This window comes from Microcaecilia unicolor, chromosome 3 (assembly GCF_901765095.1).
Source record: "Microcaecilia unicolor chromosome 3, aMicUni1.1, whole genome shotgun sequence".
Taxonomy (NCBI): domain Eukaryota; kingdom Metazoa; phylum Chordata; class Amphibia; order Gymnophiona; family Siphonopidae; genus Microcaecilia; species Microcaecilia unicolor.
The window spans coordinates 44,345,969-44,358,496 of NC_044033.1; the positions used below are offsets into that span (position 1 = coordinate 44,345,969).

Sequence of the window (12,528 nt, forward strand, 5' to 3'; positions counted from 1 at the left end):
TCTACAATTCAACCAGTAACATCCATTAACAAAGTTCAGCAGAACCCATGGGCCTGGGTTCAACAAGTCTCCTCTTCACCCCTACCACTTTGGATTGGGCTTCTGCATCATCACTCCACCCTGAAGAGACCGGGTATTCCCATGAAACATGGTGCTGTGATATGAGTCTTCCACTTGTGTGGTGCTTTTCAAATGGATTGCCCCGCAGTCCACTCCATGTACTGGGTGTGGATGTGGCCTCTCATCCAGGGGTCCTCCATTTCAATTGGGTAGTTTGGGTCGGGTCTCATCCTCCAAAAAATCTCTGCCTGCACCCAGAACTCGCACTGTGCATCTACTAAGCACATCACGGGAAAGAGGACGTAGGACTATCCTAGGCCCCATAATTCCTAAACCATTTTCTTCAAAATGTTTGTTCACTCAGCTCACTTTTGGCAGTTTCTGACCTCCAGCCCTTCCTTTCTCGATCCATACTTCTTGGAGCAGGTCATCCGGCATTGGTTCCTCCCAACTAGTACCCCTTTAAGGCCTCTGGCTGTAATCCAGGCCTGCCCTTCACATCCACCATGTTAGTGTGGCTCTTAAGCTGAAGAAATAAGCGATTCAATGCCGGCTAGTCACCACCCACTCCGTAACCAGCAGTACGGGGATTGTCAAGTCCAGCTCCCCCATAGCCAGGCACAAATATTCAAGCATGGTGGCGGGCTTAAGCAAACCCATCTCCTGATCCTTAGATATCTTCCACAAAAGGCAGTTCTTTCTCTACCGTGAGGTCTCCCTATCACTTAGTGGAGGCTCCAGACTGCCTCTGAGGTCCTCATTTATAGGAGCTGCCAACCTCAGAGTCAGTGACACCCCCTCTTGGTGAAGCACTAATTCCTTGTCCACAGTCTTTCTCCTGTGCCCACTGCCCCGAATCCAGGCCAACCTGGACTCCAGGCTGCTCTCCGACTGGGACAGTGGGTGGGGGTACCATGGCTTGACTCCTCCTCCCCGATTCTGCCCCATGTCCTCAACACTGTCTCAGCGATCATGGGACCTCTAGACTCTGTGCTGGGCCGTGAGCTCTCTGGCTTTGCTGGACCCAGCCCAGCCACTCCCTTTCTCTCGGGGCCTTCCCCTGAGTAACTTGTGGCAGTGGATTCTGCCTCTCTCCACTCCTGGATCTTCATCCACATGTCACTCCAATCTTTCTGGGTGGGTTTCTTCTCCTCTACATCTTTCGATGCCGAGGCCTCAATGGCAGGGGTCATCTCACTCTCTTCCTCCTTGTAGAACCCAGTGCCACACATCTGGCAGCACAACTTCACTGGGGCTGGATCTCTCCAGTAAGTGCACCCCAGGTAGATGACTTGGCGCACAGCAGCATCATCTTTCATCGTCAAAAAAGATATAGTGGAATTAGAAAAGGTGCAGAGAAGGGCGACGAAAATGATAAAGAGGATGGAACGACTTCCCTATGAGGAAAGGCTAAAGCGGCTAGGGCTCTTCAGCTTGGAGAAAAGGCAGCTGAGGGGAGATATGATAGAGGTCTATAAAATAATGAGTGGAGTTGAACGAGTAGATGTGAAGCGTCTGTTTATGCTTTCCAAAAATACTAGGACTAGGGGGCATGCGATGATGCTACAATGTAGTAAATTTAAAATGAATCGGAGAAAATGTTTCTTCACTCAATGTGTAATTAAACTCTGGAATTCGTTGCCAGAGAATGTGGTAAAGGCGGTTAGCTTAGTGGAGTTTAAAAAAGGTTTGGACGGCTTCCTAAAGGAAAAGTCCATAGACCATTATTAAATGGACTTGGGGAAAATCCACTATTTCTGGGATAAGCAGTATAAAATGTTTTGTACTTTTTTGGGATCTTGCCAGGTATTTGTGACCTGGATTGGCCACTGTTGGAAACAGGATGCTGGGCTTGATGGACCTTTGGTCTTTCCCAGTATGGCAATACTTATGTACTTATGTCAGTTCAACAGTAGCATGCAGTTGATGAGCCATTTCCTCAAGTAAGCTCTCCGCTCCGACAATCACAAACTCCTGCTCCTCCCCCCAATCCATATGTTCCTTTCTGGATTTAATTCCGCAGGCACTGCCCTGGGTCTGTGTGCTTTACCTCCGCCCTTCTGCATCGCTCCTAAAGTCAGACGATCTTACTGTTCAGTAGTAATGTGCTTCCAGTATTCTGCACAGCTTGCTACAATTTGGCGCACTTTCCTCCTCCCCCTCTTGACCAGCGTGGAAACCACAGGCATGATTACTCTGCAATTCCTTCCTGCCAGTGGCGTAGCCAAGGCAGGGCCCGGGTGGGCCCAGGCCCACCCACTTTGGGCTCAGGCCCATCCAGTAGCAGCACATCTATGATGTGACTGGCAGGGATTCCTAAGCCCCACCAGCTGAAAACTCCCCAAAACTGTCCCTCCTGCACACCTTGTAAATAGCAGATCTTTGCCTGCAGCGAGCAGCGACTGATATATGCTGTGGGGCCAACATGAGCAGTGTGTATTAGATGCTGCTCGCTGCCGGTGAAAATCTGTTGGGGGGGGATGTTTGACAGAGCATATGGTATACAGGCGAGAGAGGGAGAGACCAAATCACTTGTGTGACAAGGTGGAGTTCTTCTGCCCACCCATCTTGGGCCCAGGCCCACCCAAAATTGTGTTTCTGGCCACGCCCCCGCTTCCTGCCATTTCCCAGGTACTCACAGTTGATATTATCTCTCATGCCCACACTGGCAGTTGGCAAAACCAGTTTGCATGCTTCTTTCTAGGCAGGAAGATTCAAATTTACTGGATCTAGTCTAACAGTCTTTCCCTGGTGCTATGTTTGTTTATTTATGTCCCGCCTTTTATCCAAGGCAGGTAACAACGCAACATACATAATATCAAAAGAATACCATACTAATCAATACAGTAACATTAGTTCTGCACAAGTACAGCAGTAAAAGAGACCAGAAAGCATCATTAATCAACAATATGGTCCAGCAGACAGCACCATCATCTGCTTGAAAGATGCAATAAATTCCAGGTCTGAAACAGCAGTCCTTCTGGGCTTGTCTTTTCGCTCCAAGATATACTTCTCTGGTCACAGGGCAAGCAAATTTGTAATCCTCAGACAAAAGTCCTTCCACTTCTATCCCAAAAATGCCCTACCCTGGGCACCAGTTTTATGTAACCCCAGGGTCTGACTCATACTAGCTCAGTTCCACTTCTCCGACCCTCACAATCCCATGACTCAGGGCACTGTGACAAATGTAAGCTCTCTCTTTGAACTTCATTCCTTTACTCAGCTCTCCCTCCACACGCACAGTCCTTTCTTTCACCGGTCGAGCTTGGGACTGGGTCAGTGGTCCGGAATAGAGATCTGGAGCTTTGGGAAGATGTGGGGCTTCTCGGTAAGGTCTCACCAGTCCTGGGGAGCAAGTGTCTTCACATCCGCTTCAAAGAACCACATAGCAGGCCAAAGATTTTAATTAAATGATGCAAAGTCAACTTTACTGAACTTTCTGGAACTAGCAGGCAATTCAAATTTATAATAACTCTGTACAGTAGAACTCCTCCTCTCCTTTCAAGATTGTGTATTTTTTTCTAACTTGATCTCCTTTGCAGTTTTTAGTATTTACACATTTACAAACACTGCCTGGCCTTTACTCATCCCAATGGCTGGTAATAAGCTGAGGCTGCTCCTGAATCTCCCAGATCCTCCACTTTTGTCAGGCACAGACCCTTTAGCCTGTCTGTCCTTCCAGCGATGCACCTCTGGAGCTGCATTCAGGCCTTGAACAGGCTTCACCTGCCCTGGTTCCTGCTTTCGGGCTCGGCTCCCCTTACCCGCCCTCACACATTCACAGTTATTATTATTATTAACATTTGTGTAGCGCTACCAGACGCACGCAGCGCTGAACACCTGACACAGTTGCCGCAGTTAGGGGCAGCAACTACTCCTCGTTTCAGTTTGAGTTTATTTAGCCACATTGGGACTCCCCTTTCCTCCATGGGTCGCAGCAGGGGTACAGGTAACCAGAGACTCCCATGTTACCCCCAACTCCAGCATTTATTACCTTTTACTCCTCCCCCTCTGTCACTCACCCCCCCCCCCCACCACCACCACCACCACTCACACACTCTCAAACACACACAAACATTTCTCCCTGCATCTTATTCCACAAACCCACCCCCTTTGGGCAGGATCCTCACTCCTTAACTCAAATCCTTCCCCCAGTACCTCTGGAGAGTTTTACAAACACTTTAGTAATCTCCTATACAATAGGGGATTGCATACTTTCTCCGCGGTCAAACAGGCTTCTGTATTCTCACGTGGGTGATGTTGATCTGGGTTGCCCGGTCTGACATTTGCCATAGCTAAAAGAGAGCTTTGTTGAGCTTAAGCCGCGCTCCACCATGCATGCACGAATGCGGTCTCCTCAGTTCTTCTTTTTCCGCGTGAGGAGAAGGTGTTTTTCTTACCATCTCCTCATTTGCTTGGTCTTAGAGAGCTATTTTTTTGTTCCTTCCGGCAATTTTTTTTGATTTCTTCATTGTGTTCCTGTTGTTGGAACTTCATTTGCTTTCCCTTTATTTTCTTTAGAGGTTTTTTGCCAGATTTTAAGTTTTATTTCATTTTTTGTCGTCAGGCTGTTTTTAGGCCCTGACTTTGGCTGAGTTTTTCCTTTTCGTTTTCTGTGTCTTGCCCCTTTTAATGGCACCATTGCATCATTTAATTTAGCCAACTAAGATTTTCTGTTCATTTCCACGAAGATTTCCAGTGGCTTCAAGAGCTGTACCTGGTGCAGACAGACAATCTCTGGGAAGGACATCCATTCTTGAGGTCTGCAGTGTCTTGGCCCGACCATAGCCCTGCTAACTGTGTTCCTTGTCTTCGTATGAAGAAGAGAACTCAGCTTTCCAGAGAGGCTCAACAAGAGAAGATTTTTGGAACCAAGTCCGGTTCCTCGATATCGGCATCGACGTCGAGCATTACACCGGTATTGGGAGCATCGGTGCAGGCCTCCTGGGACCGTCCATTGTTGGACCCGACCCTGAGGCGATGTGAGGATTCGACATCATCCTTATCGGAACCGAGGAGCCTTGGTGACACACTTCGGACGTCGTCATCGGCCAGGCTCAACACATGGTGCTCCAGGACGTCAAAGGATTCGACACCCGAGAAGCATCGGCGCCGGTAGGACTGCTCCCCCTCCATAGAGGAGGTATCAATGTGCCTGTCTTCTAGCAGCTGAGATCCAGTACCACAGCTTTTCCCGGTGTCGGCCATCAATGAGCGCATCCGCTCCTTGCTCCCTGAGCTGCTGAATGGCCTTATGCAACGGTGTGGATCAGCATCTGGGGTGCTTGCGCCTACCCTGCCTCCCATTGTGGCCCTGCCTGGCCCTCAGCTTGCGGTTTGGCCTCCAAAGCTGGCGCCGCTTGGGGCCCCCGGTGTCAACTGCCACCTAAGCTGGTATTCCCTTGACGTTGGTGGTCGGTGGAGGAAGCTTCGCCGGAGTCAGGATGGGAGTCGACTTCTCGTCGCAGCTCTTGAGGTTCCCTCTTCTTCTGGAATTATCCTCCGAAGAACTGTAGAGATTGGAGTGTTTTTTGACCCTCATCACACAGAACAAGGGGTCGCTTCTATATCCCAACCTCCATTCTCTGACTCTCACAGCTTGGATGTTGAGAGCCTAGAATTCGCTTCCTTGGTCTTTCAGAGGGTGTCTCCCGAGTCTTTCTGGCTTCCAGGAAAGATTCCACTAAGAGGTGTTACTCTTTCAAATGGAGGATGGTTGCTGTCTGTGTGAGAGCAGGGCCCTAGATTCCCCTTACATGCCCCACACAGACCCTGCTTGAATATCTTTTATACTTGTTAGAGTCTGGTCTCAAGACCAACTCCGTAAGGGTTCACCTTAGTTCTATTAGTGCTTATCAACGTGTAGAAGGTAAGCCTATCTCTGGACAGCCTCTATTCGCTTCATGAGAGATTTGCTTTTGTCAAAGCCCCCTGTGAAACCTCCATCTTTGTCATGGGATCTCAACGTCGTTCTCACCCAGCTGATGAAAGCTCTTTTTGAGCCACTGAATTCCTGCCTTCTGAAGTATTTGACCTGGAAGGTGATTTTCTTGGTGGCTGTTACTTCATTTCATTAGGGTCACTGAGGTTCAGGCCTTGCACCTTATACTAAATTTCATCACAACAGAGTAGTCCTGCGCACGCACCCTAAGTTCCTGCCGAAGGTGGTATTGGAGTTCTGTCTGAACTTGTCGATTGTCTTGCCAACATTCTTTCCCCAACCTCATGCCTATCCTGTGGAAAGCAACTTGCAGTCCTTGGATTGCAGGAAAGCATTGGCCTACTGCATGGAGCGGACATGGCCCCACCGACAGTCTGCCCAGCTTTATGTTTCTTTTGATCCCAACAGGATGGGGGTCGCAATCGGGAAACACACCATTTCAATTTGGCTGGCAGATTGCATTTCCTTCACTTATGCCCAGGCGGTGCTGGCCTTGGAGGGTCATGTCACGGCTCATAATGTCAGAGCCATGGCCATGTGGGTAGCCCATTTGAGGTCAGCCTCCATTGAAGAAACTTTTAAGGCTGCAACATGGGCTTCAGTCCACACATTCACATCACACTACCTTGAGCAGGATACCCGATGTGACATTCGGTTCGGGCAGACAGTGCTGCAGAGTCTGTTTGGGGTCTAGAATCCAACTCCACTCTCCTAGTCCTATTTTATTCTGTTCGAGTCTGCACTCTCATTCAAACTGTATATAGCTTCAGGTTAATCTGTGTTATGTCCTCGCCATTGCGAGGCCCAATTGACCAATGTTTGATGGTTTTGGTGAGCCTGGATGATAGGGATTCCCCACGGTTGAGAATATAGAAGCCTGCTTGTCCTCGGAGAAAGCAAAGATACCTACCTGTAGCAGGTATTCTCCAAGGACAGCAGGCTTTATATTCTCACAGTCCCTCCCACCTCCCCTTGGAGTTGTCTCCTTTGTTATATTTTATTTTTTGCTATAGTATTAAACTGAGGAGACCACGTTTGTGGGACAGGCGGTATGGCACTCACGCATGTGCAGTGGAGCGCAGCTCGCGCTACACAAAGCTCTCTTTTAGCTATGGTAAATGCCGGACCTGGTGACGCGGATCAGCAGCACCTGCTTATGAGAATATGAATTTGGTGATTTGGTGTATGTTCGTGGTTCCAGTAAACAATTGAAGTCATTGGCTCCCCGGTGTTACATGACAAAAAACGGTTTTGCCGACGAGAGAAGCTAAGCGATTATTTTGTTGATATCTGGACACCATTAACACTTCCTTATACTACAAGTGACATTTAAAAGTAATTTTTTCAGTCTGTTTTCTGGCACATTTTTGTGGAATTCTGTGAAGTTCTATGATTTCTACACCTTCCGGTTTTTTTTGTTTTTTTTTGCTACAGTGTTTTTTCTCCAGTAGGGAGTTTTTTACACTGTGGTTGGTTTCAGTTGGGTAGAGGAACCCATGATGATGTTTGTTAAAGGGTTCAGCCATCTATAGGCACCCTAGACTCGTGAGGCTCCATTTGTTTAAATTTATAACTTCAAGTCCTTTAAGAATTTTACCGCAATACTGAAGTCCAGTGTGTATACTAATTAAAGAGAGCATTTGTTAAGTGGCGTTTCTGTATGCTAGAATATGCCATTTACAAGTACTTTACCTGAAGAAGAAGGTGCTTCTTTCAAAAACTTGTCAAAATATATTAAATTAGTCCGATAAAAAAAGGTATCACTTTATCTTCCTTTCTATTGTTGTTTTATTTAACTTGACATTTATTTTTATATATTTTTTAAAAATTTTAACAGTACCTATTAATCAACACTCAGATTGCAGTAAACATGAGCAGACATTAGATTAGGGCCGGATGAATTTAAATTTTTAATCACATGATTGTGTAAACCTTCTAAGATATGATTTTATTTTCTTATATACTTCTATAGTAATCCTGAACATGTGAGAAGTTAATTCCCCCTCCACCATGCATCATCTCCTCTCTATCTCTCTGCCTCCCCTCCCCTCCAGCCATCAAGGACCTCCTCTTTCTCTTCCCCCGCTATCCAGCATCAGTCTTTCTCTCTCTCTCGCTTCTTTCATCTTCCAGCATTGACCTATCTTTCTCTATTCCTCCTTACCATCAAGAAATACCCGCTCTGTCCCTCCCTCACACCATCCAGTATTGCTCCATTTCTCATTTCTACAGACCACTATCATCCTGTATCACCCCATCTCTCTTTCTCTGTCTCCCCACATCCAGCATCGCTTTATCTCCCCTCCTCTTATCACCACCACTATCCAGCACTGCCTCATCTCTTCCCCTCTCCCCACCACCATCATCCATCATGGCCCCATCTCTCCCTCACTTCCTTCCCTCCAGCACGATCATTCAGCATATCCGCGTCAATCTCCCTTTTCTCCCTACCCCTCCTTGTTCACTCACATGGTCCAGTCTGCTTCTCCTGGTCTGCATAATGGTGGGACAACAGCAACAAATAACAGAAGACAGGCAGATGTGGGGACATTGCCTTGTGCATGCCCTGGCTCTGCTGGTCCCAGAAACAGGAAGTGATATCAGAGCTTGATGTCCCATCTTGTTTTTGTGCAGCCTTTAAGAAAGTTAAAATAAGACAATATATGCAAATTTACATCTACCGATCGATGAGGAGGTGGGTGTTGTAAATCTTGCAGTGAAAAAATCTTCTTATCAACAGCAAGTGGCACCGCTAAGATCGGCAGATATATTATTGTATGAATGCTGTGGAAGATGTATTCTTTTGCTGTTTTTCAATTGTTCCATAATAAAAATTTGCCATATTAGTGCATAATTTATAAAGGCAACATAGGCACTTATGTGTCTTTATAAAATAGGCTCCCAGATCCAACCCCAATAGTGCACAAATGCCCATACAAATTTACTCCTCCTCTGAAGAAGGTATAAATCTGTGTTTGTTTTCCATATGTCTGTTTTATAAAATGCATATATACATTGCAGCTGCTCCACCAAACTATGCTCCATATAAGTGTTAGCATGGACAGAGAGAATTAAAGCATAGGCAACCTAGATATGTGCCTAACTTCCAAATGTATAGATGGGGTCCCCTTGGGCTAACATCAGCTGCTGGCAGAAACAAAAGTGGGGAAGAGTGGGGACCAGAACCACCACTGGTTGCAGAGGCCTTCTGTTCTCCCCACCCGCCACACGTTGTTACCCAGTTGCAGGAAGAGTTAGCAAGCAGTGCTTCTCATATGCTGCCATCTCCTATGCTTTTATGATAGTAGCTCAAGGCAAGTTCTATTTAAGTACTTCCCTAGCCCCATAGACTGTACAATCTACATTTGTTCTTGAGGTAATGGAGAGTAAGGCAGCAACTCTGTAAATTTGCGACTCCTTTTTGGTGCCCCAATACAATGTGAGGAGTGCCATTTCTTTAAAGGCATCAGAATGTCCTGATGCCATTACAGAATGCTCATTATATACGCTCAACTTCTCTGTTTATTTAGACCTGGAAATATATTAGAGATAAATTATCAGACAGTCATAAAAGGATCAACGTATCCACCTCTTAAATGGCTAGTACATTTCTTCATGAGCCAAGCATTTTCATAGAGGGGAACCGTAATCCTCATTAATCCCAATCATATTTTTTATATTTTTAAATTTATTTAAATGCAATTTGAATCTATCAACTGCCTTCATAAATGTTTCCCAACTTGTTCTTAGTCACAGTTCATTCCATTCTGTATAAATCAAACGTGTTCAAAAGGTAATACTTAACTTTTCAGCTTTCTCAGATATATTCCATAATGTGTGGTGGAGACTGTAAAATCACCGACACAGATCCATGTTTCGCAGTATTGCTGTTTCAAGGTAGTCTCCTACAATGTAGATAATACATGTTAAATTATTTCTAACAGTACTATTATGACCTGATCAAAACAAGACCGTTACTAACCCATAATAGTTCAAGCAGTCAGCTTCTAAGATGGCCGCCAGTTTTTTTGTATCCCAGTATTTATAGTCTAGAGTGACGTAATCAAACACCAATCAGAAAACTCCTGACCGAACAGCTGATCCTTGATAGCAAGCCCCAAATTTAAATCAGTGTTAACCATTCAATTTCTCGAGTTTTCTGATTGGTGTTTGATTACGTCACTCTAGACTATAAATGCTGGGATACAAAAAACTGGCGGCCATCTTAGAAGCTGACTGCTTGAACTATTATGGGTTAGTAACGGTCTTGTTTTGATCGGGTCATAATAGTACTGGTAGAAATGATTTAACATCTATTATCTACATTGTAGGAGACTACCTTGAAACAGCAATACTGCGAAACATGGATCTGTGTCGGTGATTTTACAGTCTCCACCACACATTATGGAATATATCTGAGAAAGCTGAAAAGCTAAGTATTACCTTTTGAACAAGTTTGATATACACGGAATGGAATGAACTAAAACATTTATGAAGGCAGTTGATAGATTAAAATTGCACTTAAATAAGTTTAAAAATATAAAAAATATGATTGGGATTAATGAGGATTACGGTTCCCCTCTATGAAAATGCTTGGCTCATAAAGAAATGTATTAGCCATTTAAGAGGTGGATACGTTGATCTGATGATCCTTTTATGACTGTCTGATTATTTAGACCTGGAAATATATTAGAGATAAATTAACAGAGAAGTTGAGCGTATATAATGAGTAATTGAAAGCTCCCTTCACTTTATGAAAAAATAAGGGTGCCGTTGTTGGCTCGATTACAGAATACTAGCACAAACCTGCATTATACACCAAAAAGAAAGCATGCCTACTTATGCCAAGTCAAGGGCAGGCATAGGTGGGCATGCCTGGATCAGTCAATCAACCCACGCTTCTGTTGGACTTTATAAGATGTGTGTGTGGATGGCTGACACACCTACATCCTGTTTTTATTTGGGTTAGAAAGACCCATGAAGACCCCCTCTAGTAGGTTGGCAAACTAGCCATCTACCAGAGAGGTTCCCCTGAAGGCTATCATCTGACTCCCAACCAGTATATGTGTGCTTAGGTATTATCTTACTAACCATTTTTACCCCAAGAGTTTAACAAAGTTTCTAAATATTGTATAGGAAAGAGTGAGGGAACAGGTTGCAAGAATAATCAGCTTTATTATAGCTTACCACAATAATACAGCAGGATCAGGTATACAAGCAGATGGGGTGATCGGTCAGACGGACAGAACCTCAGTCTAACACATCAGGATATGTTCTAACACGCCCAAAATCTCCCTGTCTTTTATACTCTCCTGGCCCCATTCTAAGTAATGGGGCCCATTAGCCTTGATGTTAAAGTTGTTTACTTAAAACTAGCTTGACCACAAAGATGCTCACAGGAAAGACTCCCTCCCCCCTTGGACAGCTACTTTTCCTTTTTCGGCTGCTACTTCCCTATTTTACTTGCACCTGGCATTATCCTTTAGAACAACAAGTTTTTTCTAACCCAAGTACAGGCATACGAGAATCCATTTTGTAGCTGGCGTCCATTTTGTTTTCAGCTTTTCTTAACCTAACTTTTCCACTTTAGATTATTTAGGCCTTAGCCCAGGCTAGAAAACTAGGCCATACTCTTCCAGCAAGCTCCTAGTCATACTAGCCATTACATTGTTGACTTTACCAGGGTTTCTATATGGCCTGAGCTTTAAGGTTCAGCCCCCTTCAGCCCTCCACCATTCCAGTGGGGGTCTCTGGCTGTATTATATCTTATCAATCCCAACCAGTTTCCTCCCACACATATACCCCCTTTTCAATTGTGTGCTATTCCACTTATGTATGAGCTTACAGAATAGCACTTTGGGCAAGTGTGCATGTAAGTGGCACCTTTTCTGTATTTATGCACATCAAGATGATTCTAAAGGCAGATGTGCCTTATATAGAATTGATCTCTAAGTGACTTGCTCAAGGCCACAAGGAGTTTTAGTGGGATTTGAGCCCTGAGTTCTCTGTACTCAGCCTGCTACACTAACCACAAGCCTATTCATCCAACCTGATATTTGCTACATACTGTTTCTATCTGGCAACTTACAGATAAAAAGTTCATATCTCCCAAGGCATCAATCATGTGTTGGAATACCTCCTGTAAGTAAGGTGCTTCTTAAATATGGCTGTTATTTTTTTTAGGTTTACAAAGAAGATCTACCTCAGCTGAAACAACAAAGTAAAGAGAAAAATCATTTGGTGCCCTCACTTAAAAAAGAAAAGGCACCAGAAGAAAGTTTAAAACTGCAGTTTGTTCATGGGTAACGAAAAAAAAACAAAGCTTTATGATTTGTTTCATTCTTCGTGTAAGCACATTTATAGTAAAAATAATTTTTTTTTTGCTAGTTGTTTTCTAAAGCCAGTGAGTTTTGTACTTTTATGACTGATTGGAATACATTTTAGTTTTTCATAGTTACTATTTTTAAGATACACTAGCTTTTTAAGCTTTGATGTCCCAGACCAATCTCATCTGTATGAAAGGTACC

At 44.6% G+C, this 12,528-nt stretch overlaps 1 protein-coding gene across 1 annotated transcript in view; it reads left to right on the forward strand.

Moving 5' to 3' along the window:
• The window catches only part of EML6 (EMAP like 6), a 744,128-nt gene that overhangs the window by 230,729 nt on the left and 500,871 nt on the right, over positions 1-12,528 (forward strand). Inside the window, 1 exon segment of the mRNA XM_030195849.1 lies at positions 12,185-12,303. Within this exon segment, the coding sequence (XP_030051709.1) occupies positions 12,185-12,303 (119 nt within the window).